Source organism: Schistosoma mansoni, chromosome W (assembly GCF_000237925.1).
Source record: "Schistosoma mansoni strain Puerto Rico chromosome W, complete genome".
NCBI lineage: Eukaryota > Metazoa > Platyhelminthes > Trematoda > Strigeidida > Schistosomatidae > Schistosoma > Schistosoma mansoni.
Window position 1 is genome coordinate 17,752,146 of NC_031502.1, and position 25,369 is coordinate 17,777,514.

General features: G+C 35.2%; 6 protein-coding genes across 6 annotated transcripts in view; 2 read left to right on the forward strand and 4 right to left on the reverse strand.

Moving 5' to 3' along the window:
* Nucleotides 1-609: 609 nt before the first annotated feature.
* Smp_043430 (hypothetical protein) lies at nucleotides 610-3,183 on the reverse strand (the record flags this gene model as incomplete). The annotated part of the gene is made up of 5 exons (XM_018788823.1): nucleotides 610-735; nucleotides 1,136-1,363; nucleotides 1,403-1,675; nucleotides 1,714-1,785; nucleotides 3,103-3,183. 5 exons carry the CDS (start codon nucleotides 3,181-3,183, stop codon nucleotides 610-612), a joined length of 780 nt encoding a protein of 259 aa, XP_018654327.1.
* Nucleotides 3,184-3,472: 289 nt separating this feature from the next.
* On the forward strand, nucleotides 3,473-4,480 carry Smp_043420 (putative zinc finger protein; the record flags this gene model as incomplete). Its single annotated transcript, XM_018788824.1, has 1 exon — nucleotides 3,473-4,480. One exon carries the CDS (start codon nucleotides 3,473-3,475, stop codon nucleotides 4,478-4,480), a length of 1,008 nt encoding a protein of 335 aa, XP_018654328.1.
* A 257-nt stretch (nucleotides 4,481-4,737) lies between these two features.
* Nucleotides 4,738-8,438, reverse strand: Smp_145580 (putative progesterone-induced-blocking factor; the record flags this gene model as incomplete). Its single annotated transcript, XM_018788825.1, has 7 exons — nucleotides 4,738-5,127; nucleotides 7,010-7,127; nucleotides 7,164-7,246; nucleotides 7,283-7,387; nucleotides 7,424-7,540; nucleotides 7,738-8,070; nucleotides 8,424-8,438. 7 exons carry the CDS (start codon nucleotides 8,436-8,438, stop codon nucleotides 4,738-4,740), a joined length of 1,161 nt encoding a protein of 386 aa, XP_018654329.1.
* Nucleotides 8,439-9,053: 615 nt separating this feature from the next.
* Nucleotides 9,054-9,737, reverse strand: Smp_145570 (hypothetical protein; the record flags this gene model as incomplete). The annotated part of the gene is made up of 1 exon (XM_018788826.1): nucleotides 9,054-9,737. One exon carries the CDS (start codon nucleotides 9,735-9,737, stop codon nucleotides 9,054-9,056), a length of 684 nt encoding a protein of 227 aa, XP_018654330.1.
* Nucleotides 9,738-17,226: 7,489 nt separating this feature from the next.
* Nucleotides 17,227-25,369, reverse strand: part of Smp_145560 (putative oxalate:formate antiporter) — a gene marked incomplete at both ends in the record, with an annotated part of 29,913 nt that continues 21,770 nt past the window's right edge. The window contains one exon of the mRNA XM_018788827.1: nucleotides 17,227-17,304. Within this exon, the coding sequence (XP_018654331.1) occupies nucleotides 17,227-17,304 (78 nt within the window). The remainder of the gene's footprint in view (nucleotides 17,305-25,369) is intronic.
* Smp_100350 (hypothetical protein) lies at nucleotides 19,683-20,310 on the forward strand. Its single transcript, XM_018788828.1, has one exon. It carries the CDS (start codon nucleotides 19,711-19,713, stop codon nucleotides 20,155-20,157), a length of 447 nt encoding a protein of 148 aa, XP_018654332.1. The 5' UTR covers nucleotides 19,683-19,710; the 3' UTR covers nucleotides 20,158-20,310.

The window sequence follows — 25,369 nt, forward strand, 5'->3', positions numbered from 1 at the left end:
AGCACTTAAATACTCTTTAGCCGTTATGATTTCGATTTAGTATAGTTATAGGTTCATTATTTGCTTTCGCTTGAAAATAAATCAAACAGATGTTAGACGTCACTTGGCACATAACGTAAATAATTTCTATAATTTTAATTGAAGCTCTCATCACTGTTCATTTAGATCTGATTTATTTCATGCATCGTTATGCTGATTATCTCTTTTTGTTTATTCAAAAGCTTATCGGGTATTGCATGAACATGGTTTATGGCCAGTACTCAAAGGTGAACAGCAAACTACTACGAATCATTGTAAATCCGGATCTAACCATTTGAGAGCATATGACAATGCATGGCTTTCTGCTAACCTCTCTTTGACTTCTGAATCCACTATTCGTTGGACTGGTGATTCTGGTGTCATATTAAAAGGGCTTAGACATCCTTTAATTCCGGAGGAAACAGGAAGTGGTGCAAATGGTCTTGTTAGTGATCATGCTCCCATATGGTTTGATATTCACTTAACGTAACAATAACCTATATATATGTATAATTTTTTATTAACGAACTTATGATAACGTTGTACATCTGTACTTAATAATAAAGAGTATTTATTTTAACGACTTCACCATTAATCTTCTGCCCCGTAACCGAAGATTTGTTCACAGTCAAACCAAGATTTTTCGGTATCCATCTTGTAACATTCTTCTGTGATTTGGCGGCCAGTTTTCCGTGGTGTTTTCCGAATATTAGTCACCTAAAAAAGATTTCAATGTTCACTTGTTTTGTAAGGTTTTCTGTATTTGCAATTGTATATCAATTATTAGTTGAATTACCTGTACATATCTGCATGTTAATTAATCGACATTGTTACCACTTTACTCTTTGTTTACGACAATTATTTATGCCAACTGTTGTCTGCTTATTGCATTGCGGTCTCCAGCTAAATATACTGATTTACTTGTCACGTTTTCATAGTATAATTAAGATTTCCCCCTACTCAACTTTGTAAATTATTCCTTACTAAGCTTTACAAGGCTTAAGCAACTTTATCATCCCTTATCGGTCATTCAGACAATCTTTGCTATTATATATGTCATTAAAATAATTGTAGGTAATTCCATATATCGGAATTCTTAAGTACTCACCCAACTTACTTTGTCAAGTGTTTGAAGGTTTTGGATTTTAGGTGTATTCATTGTGAACGGGCTCACTTTCCTAAATAATGGAAATTCAAATTCTTGTTTCTGATAGCCTGGCTCTTCCTCGTTGTTCACCATGCTTTCATAATCAGGGGAAGCGAAAAACACTCTCCTGCGTTTGGTAGCTGAACCTGGTTGCTTCAATATACTCTTCGGGGTTTTAGTAGGCGTTTCGGTCATGTTCTGAGGTGAAGTTTTAAACTGAACAAAAGTTCTCCCTACCAAATTATCTAGTTTCAAGGATACCGCTGGTGATTTGGGAGTCTGAGTCACCTTTTCGTGAATTTCCTTCGGGAGCTGAGTACTGACAGGGGGAGAGTTTGCATAAATTTGGTGTTGGAATTCCTGATATTCCTTTTCTATTGATCGAAGTTTTAATAGTTCCCTATTATTCTCTGCTAAGACCGTTTCTCGTTCGACTTGATCCTGCTTCATTCTCTTTAGTTCTTCATAAAGCCTTTGTTTTTCATCATTTGCCTCCCTCAATTCTTTCTCCTGAATGTTGGTATTAACTTAAGTAATACGTTGCATACTTGATTTATTGCCTTTACTTCTAGTTTCTTAAGTTCTTGCTCTTTTATCATGTGTTTCTTTAGAATTTCCTTCTACAGTATATAAAAGCGTTTTGATCAAACAAATATATTGCTTAACGGAAAGACTGATTTACTATGAACATATTTTTGCAGCACAGTTGTTCGTTTCTAATGGATATTTATATCTATAATTTGTTGGAAGCACGTAATCCGCGAGACTTTGACGGACTTAGCTTTCAAACCATTTCTTATGATGGATTTCTATGCTTACGTAGCTAAACTCCTGCTCATTTAGTTCCGTAAGTTAGTGTTTCCACGAATATTGGTAAGATCAACAAATTCTGTCAGACTAATGATTTTTATTATACACTCGACATTTTCCTCATTAACGAGACTTAATTTTATAAATCCTTTTCACTGTAGTGAGAAGTTAAAAATGCTCTAGCTATCAACTTAGTCTAATATGTCAATATAACGTTGAGAGTATTTTACAAAACGCAGTAAAACCTACTAAAATATGTTCAGATGAGAAGCAAATAATTCTTCAAAACCGATAATCTCACACAAGTTCTTGATATTATGAATATTCTTTTATCGTTTCGCGTAAGCTTAACACAATGTTCTTTTTTGTTACTGACTCTCTTACAGGAAATCATTTATTTTGTGAGTTGACTGATACGTCTATCTGTTGTATTTCTAGTTCGAGTTTAGTTGAGCAGACAAACTCAGCAAGCAGAAGTAGCATGCTTGTGTTGTCAATTATTAGTAATGCACTCCATAGTTATTGTGTTAGTATTAGACTGGTTCCTTCTTTTTTCGGTTTCCTCTATTTAATAAATGCTAGAGATCTTTTCAAAATACATTAAAAACAATATATATGACTAATATAGCCCATAGGGGTTTGGAATTTTCATTTATCTCACCCCCAACTCGTACTTACGAAATTATAATTTGGTACATAAGTCATAGTTGGACTCCTTAAGATTCTGGATGAAAGATTTTCTTTAATTGAAACGAATGGTTAAACTTGTAGATTTATTGCTCATATTCAATAGCCTATCACTAAAGATTGTACTGATGAGTACATTCATGAGATAGCCTATACATATTGATCAAGTATATCAGTTTTCTTGAAGGTTCTTCTCGAGAGATGTTCCATTCTAGTATATGAGTTTAAATTTATTGTGGTTTTTTAATGGAATAAATCCTTTCCAACTATCGATAGATTAAAAAGGGTTCTGAACATTTTTATTGAAAATTTGAGTTATTTTGGATAGGAAATGTAATCCATAACTAGATACTCATCTACGGATGTTCATCGTTTGATTAAGTAGAATGACGTACTCTTGTATGCCAGAATTGATGTGAGTGACAACATTAAATATTTACCCAATATACTAATATTCGCACTTTATTTTGTGACAGTCTATTTGTAGCATGTAGAGATGAGGTGCTGCATAAATTTATCATTACTATTAAGTTGAATTAGAAATCGTTAAATGAAAATTTTTGGTAATAATATCAATACTTGCAGGTTATTTTCATATGACCTTGTTTTTTAGTGTGCATTATTACTTTGTTTTCTATTGGAAACTTTTCGTCTAGTATTGTGCACATACAACCAAAATCAATGGAATTATTTAACATTCAGTGTGTTTTTTATGGTCTAAAGTGTAAATACAGTGTGATTGACTAGAAAAGATTGTAGAAAATAAACCGTCTCGTTATTTCTAATCACATACTCATTTCAGTCGAGACTATGTTTGACTCCTTATTCTGTGGTACGTGTGCTAGAATTTTTCGTTTATGCGCAATTACTCAATTTATACAACATAAGTCAGATGGTTGTTCCAGACTAAGTTTTGGCAATCCGCTATTTTTGGAATGTTCTCATTGTGATGAATGCTATATCTCGCCATTAGATCTTATTGCGCATGTTGAATGTGCACATAGAATATCTATAATCAAACATAGACCATCAAGCATGGTTAACGACAGTAATAGCTTCCTACAAGAAGTGATATCAGTTTCAGACACAACAAGTTCATCCTTCATCGTCACTGAAGATAAAAGTAGCCATAACTCGATTAATTCGAACGATGGAAAGTCGGCGCCCTGTCAGTCGGTGAGTCAAGTGCCGTCAGTGTTAAGTTCTTGCTCAACAAACTACAGTTCAGTGGGTCCTAGCAGCTCTATTCCTTCGGTTGTTCGTAAAACATGCTGTCTTGTGGATGGAAGTTCTCCCTGTACTCAAATGTCTTCATGTCCAATTTTGTTTTCTCGTGACTCCGATGGCGAGGCAGAATCCGAACTCAGAGATAATTCTTTGAAGGTCTCGAATACTTCAAACCCCGATACGACTTCACTGTGTAATGAAATAACTTACTGTACACAAACACCCCTTGCTTGTGGTGAACGGAAGTCACGGTCGAATTTCATTTGTGAATACTGCAAAAGAGAGTTCTCACAAAAAGTACATTTACAGAAACATATAATGTCGACTCATACTAAAAACAAACCATTTAAATGCTCAATCTGTTCTTACCAAACCGTTGAGAAAAGTCATTTAAAAACTCATTTCCGGAAGCATACTGGAGAAAAACCATTTTCCTGTACTCTATGCACCTACAGAGCAGCTCAGCATTCTACATTAAAACAGCACTGTATTAAAAAACACCGTAATGCATTTCTTTCCTGCAGAAACTGCAGCGTCCGTTTTGTGACACTGAAAGAACTTGAAAATCATCAAAAATTATGTTTTCCTTAGTTCTATTCATGGTCATCAATATTTGATTCTTGATCTAAAGTGAATAATATAATCTTTTATCAAATATATGTTGGTGTTTCGAATTGTTTTATGTTAAAAATGCCTTATAATCAGCCCATAATACACATTAAATAGCTACAGCTTTAATGTGAAATAAAATACCTTTTCTTGACTCAGTTCCTTGGTCTGTTCTCTAAGCTTTTGTATTAGATTCATGGATTCATTTAGTTTTTTATCCTTGATGTTTATACTTATATTTAATTAGGACTTACCACCTTCCTGCTGCTTTTGGAGCTCTCAATATTTTTAAGATCAATTATCTCTTTTAAACTTTCAACTTCATCTTGCTTCTGTTTTATTTCGTCAGCTTGCTGATTCAACCTTTCTTTCAAAGACAACAGTTCATCTGTAATACTTTCATTTCGCTTCTGTAGCTCGGTTTTTTCATTTTCCAGTCTTTGATTTTGTTCTTGAATTAGCTTTTCCCTTAACTTTTGCTGTCCGATTTCTTGTCGTGAGTATTCTAGTTGTATCGTCACATCATTTATATTATTAGTTAGCTGGATTTGCTTCAAAATACTTTGCTCCTTTTCTTGATTAAGATTAACCAACTGCCGTTTCAGTTCCTCATGGTGTTCTTCTTTTTCCTATGTGTATACGGAGACTAAATGTAATGTAAAACGTTTTGCAGTATAAAATGCTTACTAGTTTTCATAGCATACTTAAAACAACCTTTAGTAGCTTTCTTATGTCCCTATTGCCATTATCGCTAAGATTCTAATTATCGTATAGACTAACACAGCTAAAATGATGAACTCTGTGAGTTGTATGCATAATTTCGAACTAATCAGAGTATTTATAACCATTTCGCTGAACTGATTAAGTGAGCATCGAGTAGATGTAATCTTTGAAAAATTAGTGTTAAAGATTTATACGGTTTTGTGATGACTCTGAAACACAAAATGAATATCTAATGTATTTGAGCAAAAAATATCGTTCATGATTTTGTGCTCTTAGATTTCAGTGTTGTCGCTAAGTCTAATGAAGTTGTCTTTTATAAATTACTAGTTTGTCTACAAAAATTAACAGAATTCTTCAAACGAGTTACTGACCAGTTTCCAATTCTTATATTTGATTCATTCCGGTTCCTCTTGAAACCAAAACAACAGACTAGTGAGAACAATGTACATTTTTAGCATTTCTCGAGACATAATGTACATTAGAAAGTTAAATCTGACCTTAGGAGTCCTCATCTACTTGTAATATCGCTATGTGGGAGATTAGGTTGAAAGGAAACATTCAAATTTTTGTTGATGCATTTGCTGGAAAAAAGTGATATGTCTGGTAAAAAAGTTAAACTTGCAACACGCATTTATCATTAACGATTACAGTCTGTCTATAAGGATATAAAGCTGATCCTGGCAAAGTAATTAAGACATGTGTTACGTGTGCTCGACCACCATCTCCATTATCGCGCTATCATGAAAAGGTTGAAAGCAAGTTAAAAAAGCCGACAAAGGATATGGAAAGACAAGATGCCAATCTATCAAATCATAACTTATAAGCCTAAGGCTGGTTGCACAATACAGACTCTCTGGTTATGAACCGTTCTCTATTCATAATGAGTGACAGAAAATGTATAGTGACTTCAGTCAGCCATCATGAACGTAAAGCCTGATACAAACGTCTATTAGCCTGGGTGATGTCTATTACAAGTACATTCATTTACCACTTTCTTCTGAATCTTGAGGTAGGTATTATTCCATAATCAAAATTCTTTAATGTCTTTTCTTTACGAGTTGCATTTCCGTGTTTAGCTACCCGTTACATTTGATATTATTTTCATTCTTTGGTTCGTTTAATCAGCTTTTTGTGTCTACGTGAGTTGGGCTAAATGGGCTGTGACGTTTTCAAGCCTGGTTCTATGCTGATCACGACTAAGAACTAACAGTTTAATTTTGAACTGAGCAGTTTTATAAGCATTTGACTACTTCATTCAAGTAAGTTGGAAAGAATGTGGTATTCACCCTTTTAGTCAGCAAGTAAATAGATGTAAGAAATAACTTCTGGAAAGGCAATTTCTACGGTCTTTTCCTGAATACTTATTGGTGGTAATTATTCGCACTATGTAGGACGGAATACTCAACTAAGTTATCTGCATTTGTCTAAAAGTAGTTATTCTCAAAGAACGCAAAAGTAAACTGTTATATAAGTTTGTTACTTTTATCTGTTTTGAAAAAGCACTATCATTTACTTACCATAAATAGTTTTACCAGTTTAAAAGTAATAGTCTTTTATAGATAAAACCTAAACTTTACCAAATAACTATGAATTTTTATTGACGCAGTGACTTAGATTCAATAGTCACTAAGTTTACACTTCCTAATATACACATATTTAATCCCAAAATGAAATTATTAACCAATAAAAAGTTTCATGGATAGGGTTTATAGACACTTCTAGACTGTTAATAAATCTTATAGAGAATTTAGATAGATATTGTGACCAGTATATCATACTTATCTTCACCTTTATTTGCATACGCGCCAGATCAAGAGCTTGTTGATTCTTTTCACTGCTCATTTTGAGTTCGTAGAACTTTTTTTCGTGAAATTCAAGCGTTTCTTTGACCTTGGAACAATTGAGTCTAAAATGGTATTTGAAATCCATTTTTAATCATTACCTTTCCTCTTTTAGTTCCTTTTCAATTGCTCTCGCTTTTTCAGTTAAATCTTTTATTTCATTTTGATTTGAACGCGCTTTTTCCTATTTGATCGTGATTGCGTTAGAATCATATCCTACTTCTAAATGCTTGACTAAAGCTTCAGCTTTCAGATAATTCTCATTAGCTTTGGTACAATTTCGGCTTTCGCAATTTAGCTGTGTGTGTAATGAGTCGTTAATAATCTTCCGGGACGTAAACGGTATTTAACTATTAGTTACCTGCAACTTTTCATTTTGGGTCTGACATTTTTTCAGTGCACCTCTCAGAGCATTTTCATTCATATGATAAAATTCTATTTCTTTCTCCAACTCGAAAACCTTTCTGTTTAGGTTTACCTAATGTTATTTTTTCATGTGTAAACTATCTAATTTACTAACCAGATTTTCTCTGTCGATCTTCAAGATTTCACTCTCCATTACTAGGTTAACTTCAAAAAACGTTATGGTTTAAAATCAATTTTACCGCATGTCTGATAAAGGCTTGATTCGAATTTGTGGATAACAATCGATCTAAAAGTGAGAAATATAAATACCGTGTTATACTCTTCGTTTATTTTCTGGGCTAATTTTTTGATGTTTTGCTGTTCATCTTTTAGATCGATGACCATTTCCTCTTTGCTGTTTTCTTGTTGAACCTGAAATGAATTTAATTTAGCGATCATGTTTCCTATTTTGTTAGTAAAACATTTAAAGTGGCTTCGTAACGTCGTTGTCTGGTTTTCAAGAAGAATGAATTTTTTATTAAGAGTATTAAACATCTCTAATACGTATAAATTCTTGTCTCCAATCTGAGCAACTAAATCTCTGAGTTCATCATTTTCTTTACTGTTATTTTTCAACATTTGTTCAGCGTTTTCTCCATTTATCTAGAAGAAGAGTTTGGTTATTTATTATCTCACTTTTTCCTCTGCTATAGCATCTTGCAGACGTTTAATCAGTGACAGATTTTTCTCGTTGGTGCACATTAAGGTTTTCTCCAACTCCTTAAGCTCAACTAATCAATTACTTTAGAATAGACATGACAAACTATTTTCAGTACTAAGCTGGTCAATCTCCGTTTGCATCTGAATTATATCACTGTGATGCTTTTGTCGCCAGTGAAGAAGCTCGTCTTGCTGTGAGAATTACGGTTTTATAAAAAATAATTCTACCAATAATTTGTTTTTTTCATCCATTGCAATATATGACTCCTGTAGTGTTTCTAGATCCAATATCTTACCTGTAACTGTCTCATTTTAAGAAACTGCCAGGGAACTTACCTAATTTTTCTGATTCCTTGAATTTGTCCAAACATTTGTTTGACTGCTCAATTAAGTTGTCTTTTATCGTTTTAAATATAGACAGGAGAGAATTATTTACGATTTCCGACTGACAGAACTTGCTCTCAACTGCTGAAAATTACATTTTTATTATAACCTCACTTATTAAATTTGCCTCCATTAGTTTTTCGGCTTTGAGCTCCAATGTCGTGCACTGTTGCTTGATGGCTGAAAACCTGAATCATATGTATTTTGAGAATAAAAATCATTTTACTGTTCAGACAATTTTTCTCTTACAGCCAGCTCATCTTTATATTTTAAACTAACGGTTTCCATATTCATCTAAACCAAATATTCATTTAATTTTCATCAGTACCTGAAGCTCAAGGTTTGCTCTTCGCAAGTTTTCAACAAGCGATTCATAGGACTGCAGGTCTAGACACTTTTTGAAAAAAATATATTTTTATTATTCGTACTTTTTCCTCTAATTTTGACATGGTGCAACACTTCCATGTCTCAAGATTTTCTGCTTCTTGTCTTAGGCGCTTGTACAAAAATTTGAGACTAAATTATGAAACACATGGTACATTTTACTTGTCACATAATGTGTCTGATTTGTCTTCGACTGAAAACTCAGTGACTGGTTTATCATGGACTTTGTCAAGGTGGGTCTTCACCTCTCCCGTGTAATCTTGACAGACTTTAGAGGCTCGATGGAAGTAAACAGAATCTTCAGAGCTGGTTGAGACATTATGTGCGTCTGGTGATTGCATAAACGAGGCACTAGGTTTTTTGCTGAGAAAATTCAACATTGGTGATTCTGGAGCCTTTTTCGGAACTCCCAAATCATCTAGCGGGGACTGGGGTCTAGCTTGATCAAGATTATCCAGAGAAATGATAGTCTTGTTGACATGAGATTTCTGTGACGTATTTCGTAAATTGCTTATCTTTGGTGACTCTGGAGTAAACGGGACTAGATCTCTTTTCTTGGGTTCATCACCAAATTTAAGCATTTTGCTCCATTTGTTATCATTCCAGTTTGTTTTTGAGGGTATCGACAAGTTGGTCTCATTGGGAGACATAAAGTGATCACCCTCGAAATAATCATCGTCATCCAAGTCACAGGTTGAACTTGCATTTCCATCTTCAAGACCTTTCCAAATCAAGGAAGATGGCTTTTTACTGTCAATTTGAGACGGTTCTGAAAATCCGACAGGATGCAAAGCGGTTTCTTCTTTCCTGAACTGACGAAGAAACGAACTCTTCATGAACATCTCGCGATAACTAATCGTCGTGTCGAAAAGACGTGAACCAGTTATCGTGTCTATTCAGTATCCAATAACCTAATATTTCTAAAAGCAATTTTCTGATAGTCAACCATTATTTTATTACTATGCTTTAAAAAGACCATTGGGTTATTTTTAAATCGCAAAGAGTTGTTGATAACGGCACATAAGTGTCATAGACCCTATAGATTTCATTTTTGGTTTGGAGAAAGATGAATTAATTTTGTAAGGCTATTTACAACAACTAGCATTATCCGGTCAGTTGGCCGCTCAAGTGATTATTCATTTAAAATGCTTGAAATACAGAAGCGATAGTGACGACTTTTGATGTTGTGATATCAACGCAATGTATATTTGCTCTCAACAAAGTTCTATACTTCTGTATCAGTATCTAAGTCATGTTACCCGTGGTTGTTTGTGCAGCTCACAGTCTCAGAAGAGTGTCATTCAAAATACGAAACTGAATCGGCAGAATGATTTTCCATTCGTGTTGTTCAGTAGAGTTTTCGTAACTAACTTTTATCGCCTAGTGAACATTATTGGGTAAAAGTGGTCTAGATTTGCGGCTGTTGTTGAACAAACGTCTAATCAGATTGCACTGCCGTCTGTTCTAATTTTTACAGCTTCTAGGGGGTCATCCATTTTTACAGGGGTGATCTGCAAAATACAACATTAGTTTGATTACAGTATGCTTACCGAATAGGGTCGTTAAATAGATGGAATCATTAAAGTAAATAACTGTACATTCCTGCAGATGTCTTGGAGCGTTATTGATCTGGTTTATGTTTTATTATTACACTGAGTGCAGTCTTGCAAATATTTTTCCAAAGTGGCATCGCGTCGACGTCACCAATCAAATCCAAACTCGGCATTATTGTCTTGGAATTCTGGTCTTGCTAAGTACTTATGAAATGCATTTTAAGTTTACAGTTGTTGTAATGTAGATTGGTGTGCGCTTGCTGTGAACTACGACTGAGAAAACGCGTGCGTCAAGTTTGTTTCAGACAACAGAAGCTCCATAGCTGTGTCCTCAGAGCAGGATCCTGAAGCAAAGAAAACCAAAGGAGCAGCAGGGCACTCACCATTCAGACTCGTGTTTCTAATTTTTGTGCTGGATCCTACTAAGATAACCTATGACGTGCTAACTCGGACTTTTACATGAAAACTGTGTGGCAGGCATCGGATGATAAAAAAAACACAGACTGTAAAGGATATGTTTGTTTTTCTACTTAACACACTTAACACTCTCATTAACAAGTTACCATGTCAAAGAGTGTGGGGAGACGTAACAAAATATAAACCATCTTCTTGCATGCAGCTATGTTATGCGAGGTCTCGCATGAGTATAGTATAAAATGCAAACATATTTGCATCATTTGAAGTGAAGTGGCTATAACGCTCAGAAACCTTTGGGAAATTCTACATTGAGAACCGTAGTTGTTTTCAGATCGTGACACACAGACTGTAAAGGATATGGTTGTTATTTTACTCAACATTCTACTCTCTATATGCACTCTCTGTTCTAATAAACAGTCTTCCTGATTCCAATCTTGACTTCCCTTCCTTCATTCGAACCTAATCCACCTTGTTAAATATCACAACTCATTGCTCTTTGTTACTGCATTCTCTCATCTGGAGTCCCTGATCACATTTTACTCTAGCAACATGAGCTAGTATCAATATAATCTAATAATTTATCATACCTCCGTCTGTTCTACTACTAAATGTTAAGCATTGGTTACCGTTCATATCCAAATGCCTTGTTGCTCCTCGGTTTCCTTTTTCTCTCTTCAGAATCTTGCTCTGAGGGGGAAGATGTGTAACTTCTGACATCTGGAACAAGCCCGACGTAGGCGCTTTCACAAGGTCATAGCTCGCACCAGGCGCTCTACAAGTCTACTTTATAACGACTATAAACTTAAAAAGCTGCATTACATAAATAGCACGACCAAAACCCTATTACAACTTTTGTCGAGATTGGATCTGGTATGTAATGTGGACGCGATGCCCCTTTGGAAAATATTTTGACGAAAACATAGTATATCTGAACGAATGAACAGCTGTTAACTCTTATAGATTATATTTACTAAACAACCCTGCTTGGGATGCATACTGTGAACCAGTATATATTGTAACTTGTAGATCATGCCTATAAAAATGGTGTGTACCTGCCCTTGCGGAAATATATTATCATCGATTCTAGGCCAGCCATAGGAGAAGTTTCTTACTGCCTCTGCAAGCTACCTGATATCTAAATTTTGGTGAGTCTTTACATATGTTCCAAGCGAGGCAGGATATTAAAGCCTTTGCCAAAACTTATTAATATCATGTCAACAGACAAATAGCTATCTTCTTAATACATTCTCAAAAGCCGGTTATTCAGGCATACAAATACCCTAACAACTGTGCTAGTCACATTTACAGGTCAGTTGCTAGACAGAACTTAACTATTCTCATACCAGCATATAGGGCTAACGATTATTATCCCCACGATCTCTAGACGGTTGAGTTTGGAAAAAAGAAATATTGACCCATTCCATGTGTAATTATAAAAAGGTTTTACGAGGGATGATAAAGGATTCAAGAATGTGCTCGTCAGGACCCAGAAAATTACTAGGTTTGATATCAGTAAGTAACAGATGAATGGCATCTTCAGGCACAAAGACAAGGATCCAAGTTAGCATCTGAGCAGTATGGTTACGAAAAATTTTGATGACAATATCCTCAGAGTCGAAATTCCTGAAGAAATTTAACAATTATCTTGTTTTAATGGGGTCCGACTCAGCTGATGAGTCCAAATTCTACAATAATAATGAATGAATCGCCTCACTTCATCATGTTCTTCCTCTAATCGTTTTAGATAAGGATAGCCATCGCACATTAAATGTTTTTCATAAATAGTGCAAGATCTAGTTTGGTCCGTTTTTTGTAACTTCTTGATCAACCTGTACTCACATTTAGTTGTTGTCGTTGAGGGCAAGTCCTAAAACTGTTTCTCACGTCCCAGCAATCTCACTATCGATCCACTAAGGGTCATGTGATAGCGTACGTGATATCGGTCATGAGATGAGTGGGTTGGACAGTCAGCTACAACGTAGGACCAGGCACATATATGCATCAGTCCAAGTTACCATACCTTATTAGCACAACAAGATGAACACCGAATTCAAAGAAGTAGTTAATTTAATGGTGGTAATATATAAAAGAAAGATTGTATATAAGGATAAAGTACAGGAAGAAAGACAGATATGAAGCAATTTTAATCTCATAGTTAAAGGGAAGACAAAGAGTGTATACACCTACGCCATTGTGATCGTTTCTGAGCCATATCACACAGAGTATTAAACCATTAGTTACGTTAGTCACGCGGACCCCAACCAGGTAGTCTGCATCTACCAACACGACTCAGACTAGAAGTTAGTGACTTCAAGCACTGATTTCACCTTTTGGTTTGGCCGCCCCTAACTTTCTTCCAACCATCTCCAGCACTAGTTAACATTGCGCGTCGTGGTAATCGGTGTTCAGGCATACGTAACACGTGGCCCAACCATCTCAGTCGATGAAGATTCATGATCTCATCAACTGATTTATCATCATTCCTTAATACCCTGTATCTATCCTTACTATTACTTACCCGGTTTTCCCAGCAGATGAGAGCAATATTTCTAAGACATCTGTGGTCAAATACTGGTAACTTACGAGTATTGTCTACTCTTAATGGCCACGTTCCGCAGCCGTAAAGTAGAACAGAGCGAACTGCTGCGCAGTATACTCGTCCCTTAATTGATAGACGGATATCTCGTCTTCGCCATAGGTGACGTAAGTCGACAAAAGCCTAACGAGCTTTTCAAACCCAACCTAATAGGGCTGATCAGTCTTCCAAGAAAAGTAAAGTTGTCGATGAGTTCGACTACTTCACATCCTATCCTTAGTTCAGGTTTTGACGCAATCCAGTCGTGGTGTAAAAGTTTACATTTAGAAGGGGAAAAACGCATCCCAAACATCCTGGCATTATTACTCAGTTCTAACAGAAGGCTCTGCATTTTATCAGCGTCTTCACCAAATAGGAATATGTCATCTGCACACTCCAAGTCGTTAAGTGGACGTCCTCGTAGGAGATCGTTTCCTCAAAATTCAGTCGACGAGAACGTTATTTTAAGCAGAAGTTGAACGAAAATGGAGATAGTGGGCAGACTTACCGGGCACCACTTGATGTTGTAAAACCACATGACAGTAAAACCACATGACAGTTCGCCATAAGCTCTGATTCGACTGGTTATGTTCGAGTAAAGAGCCGTCACAAGGTTTATGTACTTCTGAAGTACACCTTTCAATGACAGACACTGCCCCAGAGCCTGTCGGTCTCCAGACCTCAGATATAGCTTTTAAACTTACAGCACTCGTCTTCAACTAACTAGTCTACATTGACAAATCAAACTGTCGAGATGTCACGGACTCTAAATGCCGGAATATTAACTCACTATATAGTTTTAATTTGTCATCTAAGTCGTGTAAGAGTCCTCATCATACAACACTAAAAAATCAGAGCTGTAGATTGACATCAAAAAACAAACTCAAAGGAAACATTCAAATTTTACAAGCTTACTCTTAAGATATTGTTGATTGAATTTTTGTTATGACAACAGCTTGTGTGACCATTCAACCCTCTAATACAAGTGAGTTCAGTAAATCCGAAAATAATTGAAAGCACTTTCATTCTGAGTAACTTTATATGTCCCCAGGAGAGTCCACTTTGAAAAATAGTGCAACCGAATTTGTCCCATTGATGTCTTTTTCGGGGGTTCATCCCATCAAAAATAAATATTATTACACTTAAGCAACTGATAAACGGAACGTTGCGTTCTAAAATAAAGAGCGGATTAGGGAGAAACACACCGAGATTCCTGTTTTTCTGCCTGTTACAAGAAAAATGAGGGGTTTCCTTTTTTGTCGCTGTTCGAAATGTCGCTGAATAGTCTATTTTTCGCCTAATTTTTGATGCACGCTTGATTTTACGTTCTATTGTTCCTCTTACCTAAATGCAAATGTTCCGCATGCTTGCCTTTGTTTCCATTGCAAAACAACACCATGGATCACGTTAACAAATGTTGCGTGTCCAAAGACATTTATTGAAAAGAAAAAAAACATCACACTGTACAAGAATAGTTATAACAGACAGATGAGTGGGCTACGATTTTTATGTATGTTCATCAGAAGTGCCATGCGCTATCATAATTTACAGAAAACTGCAAAAGAAATTTCAGGTTGAGGGTTTCAAGTTAAGAATGTGTCCTAGGTGATAAGTACATATGAAATCAAACAGGCTTTCACAACATTCACTTAAAGAGTTTCATAAGCAAGTCAGAAATGTAGCGCACTGTATAAAAGCTTTACTGAAAATGAAGTTAAACATTAAGGACTTTACTACAGTAACACCTTCCTTAAACTGCAGTTTAATTATTCCAAACCAAAGTGATGCTCATGCCAATTCTGAAATTTAATAAGCACAAAAATTTCAACGCCATCTAACTGCCATAGTTTGTTAAACAACTATCTACGTAAAGTATTATTCACGGTTATTTTCGCCAATACTGAACACTGCACATATAGAACAGCAGTGAATAGTTATAACTTTAAATTAGCACATACACGTTTTTGTCTTCTATGACGCTTTTGTATTCTGTCTTTTATGCCGTGAAAACACTCTTGCGTAGTGATATCATAAACTTTAGAAATTTGATTTTCGTTGACGGATGAAGACAAGAAACGATATGTTACAGCGCCCAAAGGTTAGAAAAAAATTATTATTTCATATGCATCCCTAGAACCTGCGCTTCTAAGCCGCTCTTTTGGTTGAAGTGCTAAGTGTCGTGAAATGGATAGCAACTCCAGGCGTCATGACTTATGACAAAATATGGATCATGGTTGTTCTAGGATTATAATCCATTAAACACGACGGAGTGGCCATCTGAAAAAGGGACAGTTAATCCAGTGAATTTCGTTGACTTACAAATTTGTTCCTTACGTCTTCTTGCTGGAGATATGAGTCCAACACTATTAGTTTCTATTCAGATAATAAAGAGGACTGCGAACTTGATAGTTTTTTACCAAATTTCCGTGGATGTTCACGCCCTTTACACTTCGACATTAGCTGATATAGCTGATGTTATGTTCTACAGTACTTCGTGCATTTTATCAAGTCTTAAGCATTTACTTCGATCGGTGACGTAACTTACTAGGCCGCTAACGCACTGCCCACATGACTAGAATTGGACGTTGAGGGCGACGAATCCAGCGGTGTTGAACTAGTTTATTACCGTTCTTAAAAAAACACTCCTACATGGTAACTGTTGGGACAAAAATGTCCGGGAACCGAAATTTAGGATATTGAACGCGACTGTTTCCAGCCCGCAACTCGGCTAATCAGATGTCAACGGAATTGTATAGAAACCCTTTTTCCATTTCGATGCACCTCTGCGAAATAATAATAAGATTACTGTACTGGCTCCTTTTCTTCGTTTAGTGCCAAAGTGTCTTCGTCTGTAGAATTGTCGATACGGTAAACAGCCAATTTGTTGAACGAAACCAACAAATCATCTGAAGTCTGGAGACTATTTATAGGAAATGGTAGTTTTTGTGTTTGTAACTTACCGCAGTCGTAAATAACCTTTCACCTCATGACTTACCAATCGTCATCTGGTTGTGCACTGTTTTACAGGTGCATATCCACATGATCCGTAGGATAGAGGCCACGGATTTTACTCACGATCCACTGTTTAGGTGCAATTAAAACCTACTTCCTGCATGATGCGTTGATAATTACATATTGCTTATTAGTCGGCCAAACAGTACAAAAAAAGGTAAGGAAATAGTTCAAAGCAATACTATCAGCAAGAAATAAATAAATACATCAACATAAACATATGAGACAATCGAACAATTGCTACGATATTAACACGGTTACTGGCTATATATTTGTAGTCAACACCCATAATGAAAACCCGTTTGTGCTCATGACTGACTATCGAAATTATAAATATTCTAATGTCACTAGAAGGGAACAGTTCATCAAAGTAATCACATGGGTCCGTGAATAGTCTAAATTTCACTAATCCTTTTTTTTCTACATTAGTTACAATATCAGGTTTTCTGTGAACTAGTATAACATTATCCGGCCTGAATGAAACTATTTTAGTACTCTTAAGCATAATTACTTGTTTCCCTGGATCTGACTTGGGGATTGTTTGTAATGTAGTAGCCAATATGCTAGCTTGAAGCCCACCACAGAAATATATCTCCGCATAACTAGTCTGCTTGCTTGGCTACAACGTACCCACTATGCAATGATTTCTTAATATGCTCCACGTAAAACTCGAATACGAGGGAGAAAAAGAATCTAAAGCTCCATGTGGACGAAAATCATCGGGAAGGTGCTGTAAAAATGCACATTATAAACTAAGTTTCCAGGTTCATAACATCACTCATATTCTTTAGGAAAATTAAGTAAATCTTTCTGACCAATTCTGCGGCGCTTCTTGGCAAGCCCGGGACAAGTCTGAAACGCATTTAGAATGTGATCAGCATCTCTGATTTTCTGACAGCCATTTGTTATCAGATTCATCAATGCCATGTTGATATGTTCTTTCCGGTTTATGGACTTATGTGAACACAAGTATTCGTCATTACATCTTTCAAGAAATGGATCAACGAATTCACTTCCTGATGAATCTCGCTAATTGAACGCTATACTCAGTTTCTAAGCTAGTCTCGTGACCCCCAAGCTAAATCTACACAGCGACTTGAACAAGAGAGAAAAGGCGCAAAATATGCGTAAAGCACCTTATTCCAAAGGTTCATTTATGTACAGAAAGTATAGGGTTTTTATAGTATTTTAGAAGTCCTTGGGTCTCCCTGAAAATTCTGAAATGCTACTAAACATAGTAGCAGTGTAGTAATCAGCCAATCACAAACTCTACATGTGACTTCTCACTTCCGTGATGTTTTTGGCAAAACTTCTAGTAAACGCTGATTGGATAAAATGCTTCTTAGTGTTTACTGAGCCTTTCTTGTCTTTCACGAGTTACTGCATCACCCAACACTTCCTTTACATACTATTATCATCAAGAGCCCTTTCATTTTTGGGGCCATCAGATGCTATCACAGTTATTAATTTCTAATTAATTACAGATTTGACTGTTATTATTGCAACATAAATCACTGATAAAGTCAATTACTGTTGATTGTGCTTTCATTATCAAGTTGGCCAAACAAAAGCAAGTAATGGTTTCTCATGAAAGTCGTTCATATTTTATTCCAACTTCTATCATATGTCAATCAGTTTCAACCAACGGTGCTTGACAGGTTCATTGTTGCCCTACGTCTACGAACACTCTCACTGACGTTTACTGAATTTAACTTATATGGCGAACGAGGTAATTAGTGATAATAAAAATAAACACAGAGAGCGCACCACTAATTTGCATACCGTAAGCTATTTGTGATTACCACTACGGATATCGGAATACTTTTGTCGAATGAACAACAAAGTTTGGACATATACATTTCAGGACATTTCCTGTGTCTACACATTTGGACATTTATATATATGATTTTTCTCTTGTTATCAACTAAGGTTTCAGAAATCGATCTATTACGAGAACTTTTGTTTACTTAGAATAAACGATAGGTACTCTCTGAAGCTCTTTGCATCGTTCTACTTAATAGTTGAGAAACAATCTTTACAAATCGAGGATATTCGTCTGTTACTAGTATTCATCGCTCATATATGTTAATACCGTTGAGTTATTAATGTTGAGATAAGTGAAAGCTACTAGGTAAGAATGGCAAATTGAATAGTGAAATAGTGAACATTTATCGACTGAGGTGGTTGTTACGTGTATTTATTATGCCCGTCATCCGCGTAAGTTGACGCTCAGTAATGGTTGGTGTAGTAGTGGTTCGGAAGAAAGTTATGGTTGATCGAACAAAAATGTCAGACCAATCTCTGAGGGCACCAAATGTTGGACTGATCGAGGCATATAAATATGGGCTACCTGGTTTGGGTCTGAATGACTATGATAGACAATAGATGAGGACTTCAATGGAGTGGCCCAGAATCGGTTGCAGATGGACCCACTCTTCTTCTCCCCTTAGACCCTATGTCTCTAAAACGCCTTGAAACTTCCGCTGAATCAATGCATATTTCCTTCTCAAATTGTACCTGCGATACGTATCGGTACGTATTGGTACCTAATCTTTTCTACTGCCAATAATATTATTACTGTCTCTAATGCTCTAAAATTTGTTCTGACAATTTCATCTTGCTGTGCTAATGGGATATGGCAACTCCAACTAATGTACACATATGCCAGGTTTCACTTTGCCTATAACTAACTGCCTATTCGAAATAACTAAACTATGGTCCTAATTGTATGTTGACATTACTTCAGAATGATATCCACATGCATGCTTTTCTTTTCCTGGCTTTATAAATGTCCGTTCGTGTATTGCGGCATTTATGTTTTACCAAGGTTCTAATGCAGCAATCAGTGTTTTGAACGTCAATAGGTTACTCGTCAAGCTCTTTAGTTATGATAAGCACTTTTTTGTAATTAACTACCTTTTATAAAAATGCAGAATACATTATGGATAGGGCCCATATCAATGATAAATATTGCGTGAAATGCAATTAAAAACATAGGTCGGAGGTGTCTATTTTAAGATATGAAATAAGACAAAATATGTCCCATAAAGTATACTGCCAGTTGTCACAAAAAGGTTTCAGAAAACGAAATTACTGTGGTAATTAAAGCTACACAGAAATCTTCAACCAAAGAAGCCTAGTTGAAAACTACGTATTTTAAACACACACATACATGAGAAAAATCCACTTTGTGTAATCTGTGTTAACGCAAATTTTCATCTTGACATTTTTTCAGGATTACTAGATATCTGAACTTAAATGAGCGTCCAAACCAACCTAAAAGATGTTGGCTGGATGTGTCATGTTATCCCACTGAAGAAAAATAAAGTGCAACAGTTGGCTCCTCCAATTTCGCAAATTCCAAACATTGGTTTTATGCCTGAAGAATCCAGCCACGAGAAAAAGCATACAATGTATTTCAAGTCAACTGACTCACCATATATACGACTATCTAAAATGGGTGGTAAACCAGATTTACTATGTTTTAGAGAGAACGAATACAATTCTGGACCACCCGTTCCTTATTGTCGATGCGAATGGTTTTACTTGGAGGATAATGCTCTGGAACGTAAGCAGAATATCGAACCCGAACCCACAAAATATGTGTTTAAAGTACCATTCTATATGTCTGATAGCTCGGTACATCAAATAGAGAAGAGCAAGACTACAGAAAAAGTTGTTGATCGTACACAACCTTCTATATAATCACCAATGAAAGTCAAAATGTGTTTAAAACTGCTGCCACATAAGTTCGGCTACGCAGATTATAGCGAGAAGCCAAGAACATTACGAAATCAAGTATTAATATTCCTTAACCATATCATGTTAAATTACCATGAATATTATAGATCATATGGTAACTTTTGGTTTATGGTTTGAATCGGTGGGTGATAAGCCCAACACTTTGACTTCTCCCTGGTTGAAATTTTCAGTGTGGCGTGTATACAACCTTGTCGAAACGTACTGATTCGGCTAAAGAATAGTTGTGACGTATAGGTCTACCATCTAGATATTTGCAAGCTTTGAAGTGGAGGAAGGAAAACCAGAGAATCGTAATAAGGAATTCTAAACTCAGAGAATCACAGAAACAATCTCCTTTTGGTTTTGATAACAAACAAGCGCAAAACTTTCTAATCGCGTTCTGAAGAATTTATATGGTAATGTCGAGAAGTGGTGGGTAATAAACATGAATGAAATAGAAAAAAAAAGAAGTGCTAGGTGACAGTAAGCCGTTCTATCGAATCACTTAAGAAACTGAGAGTAATAGGTCAGCCATTAGTAATACCGGTGAAAAAGGATAAACTAATGTCGCTATTCTAAAGGTCAGTCACTCTTCCGTTGATGGCTGCCAATCAACAACTGAATTCGGAAGTTCGCATCAGACTTAAGACTGCAGTAAAGGCATGATAGCTGTAACGAACATGGAAAAAAGGAAATCAGTGTACATTCACGCGTTAAGCCGACCAAGGTATTCGCGATTATCTCGTTGTATGACGTATTTTATTTGTCTGATCACCTTATTCTGCGAAAATAACAGATCTCTTACAATAAATACAGGGTAGTCAACTTCCATTACATCGTTTTTGGGTTTCATAGCTCTTAATCATCTGACAAGTAACTGAAGGTTTGAGGTAACATGAGCAAAGTCTCATAATCTGACTTCGTTAGATAATAAGATAGACATATTTGACGGATGTTTGGTCATAACTCTATTGGTTGTGTCGGAGGTGTTGTTCTATCGTTTTCATATAGTATGCTTTCTTTCCGAGTAGAAACCAACAATAATAAAGTATCCTGGAAACACTAGAAATATTCGTTCTGTATCACACTATTGATGCTAAACGTGGTACATTAAATACAAGGGGATTCGCAAGTTGTAAGTGTTCGGCTGCAGATATTTTCAAATATTTTTCGCTTGCTTTAAAACAACTGCATGAGGAATTCCGATGTTGAGTGCAGGGTTTTAGATAGATTTGTAACTTAGTTGATAACTCTTAGAACTGTCATGGTCCATGGAAGTTGTTCTATTTGCTATTTATGTTCAGCCTCTGTCTCTCTGAAGAACTGTCATGTTCGTCAGAGGAACGTCTTTTCTTAACGAGGGGAATAATAAAGTTCATTAAACATCTAAAATTTTGAATTAAAGTAAATGAAAAATCAGTTCACTAAAATATGTTTAATTTATTAATCAGTTCCTCAGATATTGTTAAAAATTATATTCTTTCTCAAATTGAAAAGAACAGTTGTTTAACTTATGATAAGCTTTAGAATTGTGCCTTCAACACTGTTATCATGTTGTTTGATTTCAGTAAGTTTGGAAAAATTAATTTCATATAAATTGGGTCATTCTTAAAACACATTTCAAGAATAATCTTTTGACACTGAGTTCAGAACGATCATAATGTCACACAATGTTTTGTATGATGTTCATTTTTAGTTGATTGTGCTGATCAAAAGAGTGTCAGTTGTTGCCGTGAATATACGTTAAGTTGTTAAAGTCACAGTTGTTTGTCGTGCACTTGTTTTCTTTCTAGTAATCTTTAGGTAATTATTATGCTTTCATTACTGTTGTTTCTTGGTCCATAGGAATATTAAGCTTTTTCAAAACCATACCTATGTCTTAAGGTTTTTGATAGTAACAATTATTCAGTGACAATATCCTGATTATAGTTTCTTCCACGTAGTGAGATAAAAAAGAATAACATCAATGTTTTTCGGTAAGTAATATTAGATTGTGCTGAAGATGAAAAGTCTCAAATGATTTAATCAGTTTTGCTCACCCAATCTATACTGGACAATATTTTTGGGTCGTGAGTTATCTTATGTCATCAACCTTTTGGTTTGTAATTGAAATTAATTCAAAATGGACATGATGATCATTTGATTGGTTTTAAAACACTTATTATATTAGTAAGCCAATCGCTTTGTCGAATTGGAATAACTTTAGTGTACTTTTTTTATATAATTAAACACTTTCAAATAAGATTGCGTGATTACCTAGCATTTGTAACTATTTTTAAAGTGGCTTTTCAGATTCCAGTTGATTTTGTTTAGTGTCCGACAATGAATAAGGAACTTGTGCTTTCAAAAATCAGTGGTTTGTAGCTGTAGAAGACAAGATGTAAGAGTATTTAAAGTGGTGCAAACCTTATTATTCTCTATTTTTTCTTAAATATTAGCCATACTTGTTACAACCGATCTCTATTCTTATCCTTATCCACTTTTCTGCATTTCTGTTGTCATCGATTTTAATCCTTTGCTAAGTATTTAGTAACTTTCTGTGTCAATAAATAGTAAATAGCAGGAATTACAGTATTTTGTTTTTGGATCGTTTAGCTTTTACTGTACTTATTGAGTCTGATAGGAATTGTGACGTAGATGACTGAGCCTATGATTTTTTAACGGTTCTTACAGTTGACGCGTTTATCATGGCGCTTAGCCATGTTTAGATGTCAAGGATCCTGTTTAATCCTGAACGAAATCGGGATACGTACCGTTGAGGAATCACATAAATGTTAATAAGGTTATTCAGATTAAAATAAAATGAAGTGATGTGATGAATAATATGCTTGAGTCTGTTGATTAAACATAAGCGTTCAAGTGATTTGGCTTAGAACACTAACAATCTAGAGTTTGAGATATTATGACATGGGGGCGGCGATTTGAGCATAAACAATATAGTTCAACATATACACTCATAAAGTTATATATGTATATTCTGTAGATATAAATGACAATATGCAATCCTAAAACTTCATTAAATCTTTTGGTAAATGAGTATGCATCTGCCTACGACAATAATTGTGGATAATGGGATGAAATGGAAAACTATTTTAAGTAAAGAAACCCTGTTGGTAGGAAAATACTCATCGTTCAAGAAAATAACTATGAATTCGGCTAAAAATCTGACTGAATTCCGTAAGTTAGTTCAAACGGCAAAGAATCTCCATGACATTATGATTATAGTGTATTAACTGATTGTTATCATTATCTGGTAAATCTAATTAATAAATTTTGCAAATCAAATGTAAATTGATGAAACAGATCATGTATTTTCTCAGACATGCTAATTTTATAAAACGATGTTATTAATTCTGTGCATTTGTTCAGGTGAAATTATATTTTTGAAATGACACTAATGAAAGATAAGTTTTGTGTTTCTCTGCTAAAAAACTATGATAATTTTTCAGGATAACAGCACTTGTTGAACAAGTTATTAGGAGAATTCAACTGTGGCTTTGCCGATAAAGTCGAAACAAGCTGAAATATTTGGGCATTTTCCTATCATGTATCCATGGTACAATTAATAAAGCTAGGATAAAGGAAATGTTTTCATTTAGTGAGTATAATGCAGTATGATGTTGTGCGTAATAATCATTAAAAGCAACAGACAAAATTTATAACTGAGATTAGAAAGCATTCTAAGCATAACATACAGTTGATCAAAACTTACTGCCTGATGACTGAACTTTGCACAGAAGGGAATAGATCCAAGCTAAAGAAATGTTTTACCAAATGAAGATTGAAGCTGTAAAAGTCTTAAGTGAGACCCACTCCTCCAAAGTAAAAATTGTTACAAGGAATCTGATTAGTGGCCAAACATCTAGAATAACTTTTGGCACTAAATTAGACACTTACGGGAAACGAGCTTATAGTTGATGGCTAATGAAATGATTATTACTATTCAACAAGAAATCTATTTACCAAAATCACTTCTAAGACTACTCAGCCAAGCAATTTAGCATTATTTTAGAAACAATCCGTCATTATGTAAAGGACCCCTTACTTTAGAAGTGTTCTCGTTTGAACTCGTTAACGTAAATCTACTCATTTGACACCACTATCGTTCTCACTGATGTCATCTAAGGTCAACAAATGATTAGATCAAGTGTACTGAGCAATTACTAGTTTCCGCTATGTGAATTATTCATTTCTCATTATTGCCACTCTCCATTTTTATATAAGTTATGCGCACCGTCAATTTTGTTCAGCTTGAAAATGTCAACTGGGAATTTATTACAAAGAATACAAGTTAAGTAAAATGTTATGTTGATGTTCAATAGCAGACTGGATTTTCGTTTTCTTCTGATAGGTTCATATCAAAGAACTCTCAGTGATAATAATAAATATCTTCCTAAAGTGAAGGGTTAAATTTCCAACACGATACATTACACACTAGCCAAATTTTTAGACCTGATAGCTGTTTAAGTGAAAGGTATTTGATAAGTAATGCACATTTTGTGTTTACTACACTTCTTTTTGTAACGCAGTGGAGTGCTAACAATTGTATCTACGAAAACATGTCGATTAATGTACATAAAATTTTATTACTTAAGTTTTACGTCCCGATTTCACTCACTATATTTCGTGATTTTCTACAGAAACCGGTAAGTTAATTTTTTAAGCTCACCGTATGTAAAGTTAGTAATAAAATGTAGAGTTTTGATTTATTATCTCGAAATCACTTTTTAGTAATGCTATGCAGAAAGTTTATGTTGCGTATATAGGGGCAATAAACAGTTGATTACAATGATCAAAGCTTTAATTTAATCCCAAAAATATATCATTTTCTAATCTGAACAAAACGTGCCTCAGAGTAGTCTGAATACATCTATGTTCTAACTTCACCAACAACCGATATCGGCTACTGTAATCTCTTGTCACATTCGACATGACAAACCTTTAAGACTATGAATTCATATCAGAACGTCAGGACATCCTTTTTTATGCAGATCATCAATGTACAGTGAATCGTACATATTTTTAAAAGAAATGTTAGCACCCAAGTGACAGTTTTAGCCAAGAAATAAAATGAAGGTCAGAATTGAATGTTTACTTTAAACTTCTAAGGTTGAAAATTTTTTTGTCATGGTAAGTTGAGCCTTCATCACGTTTTATACACTGTCCTGTCACTGAT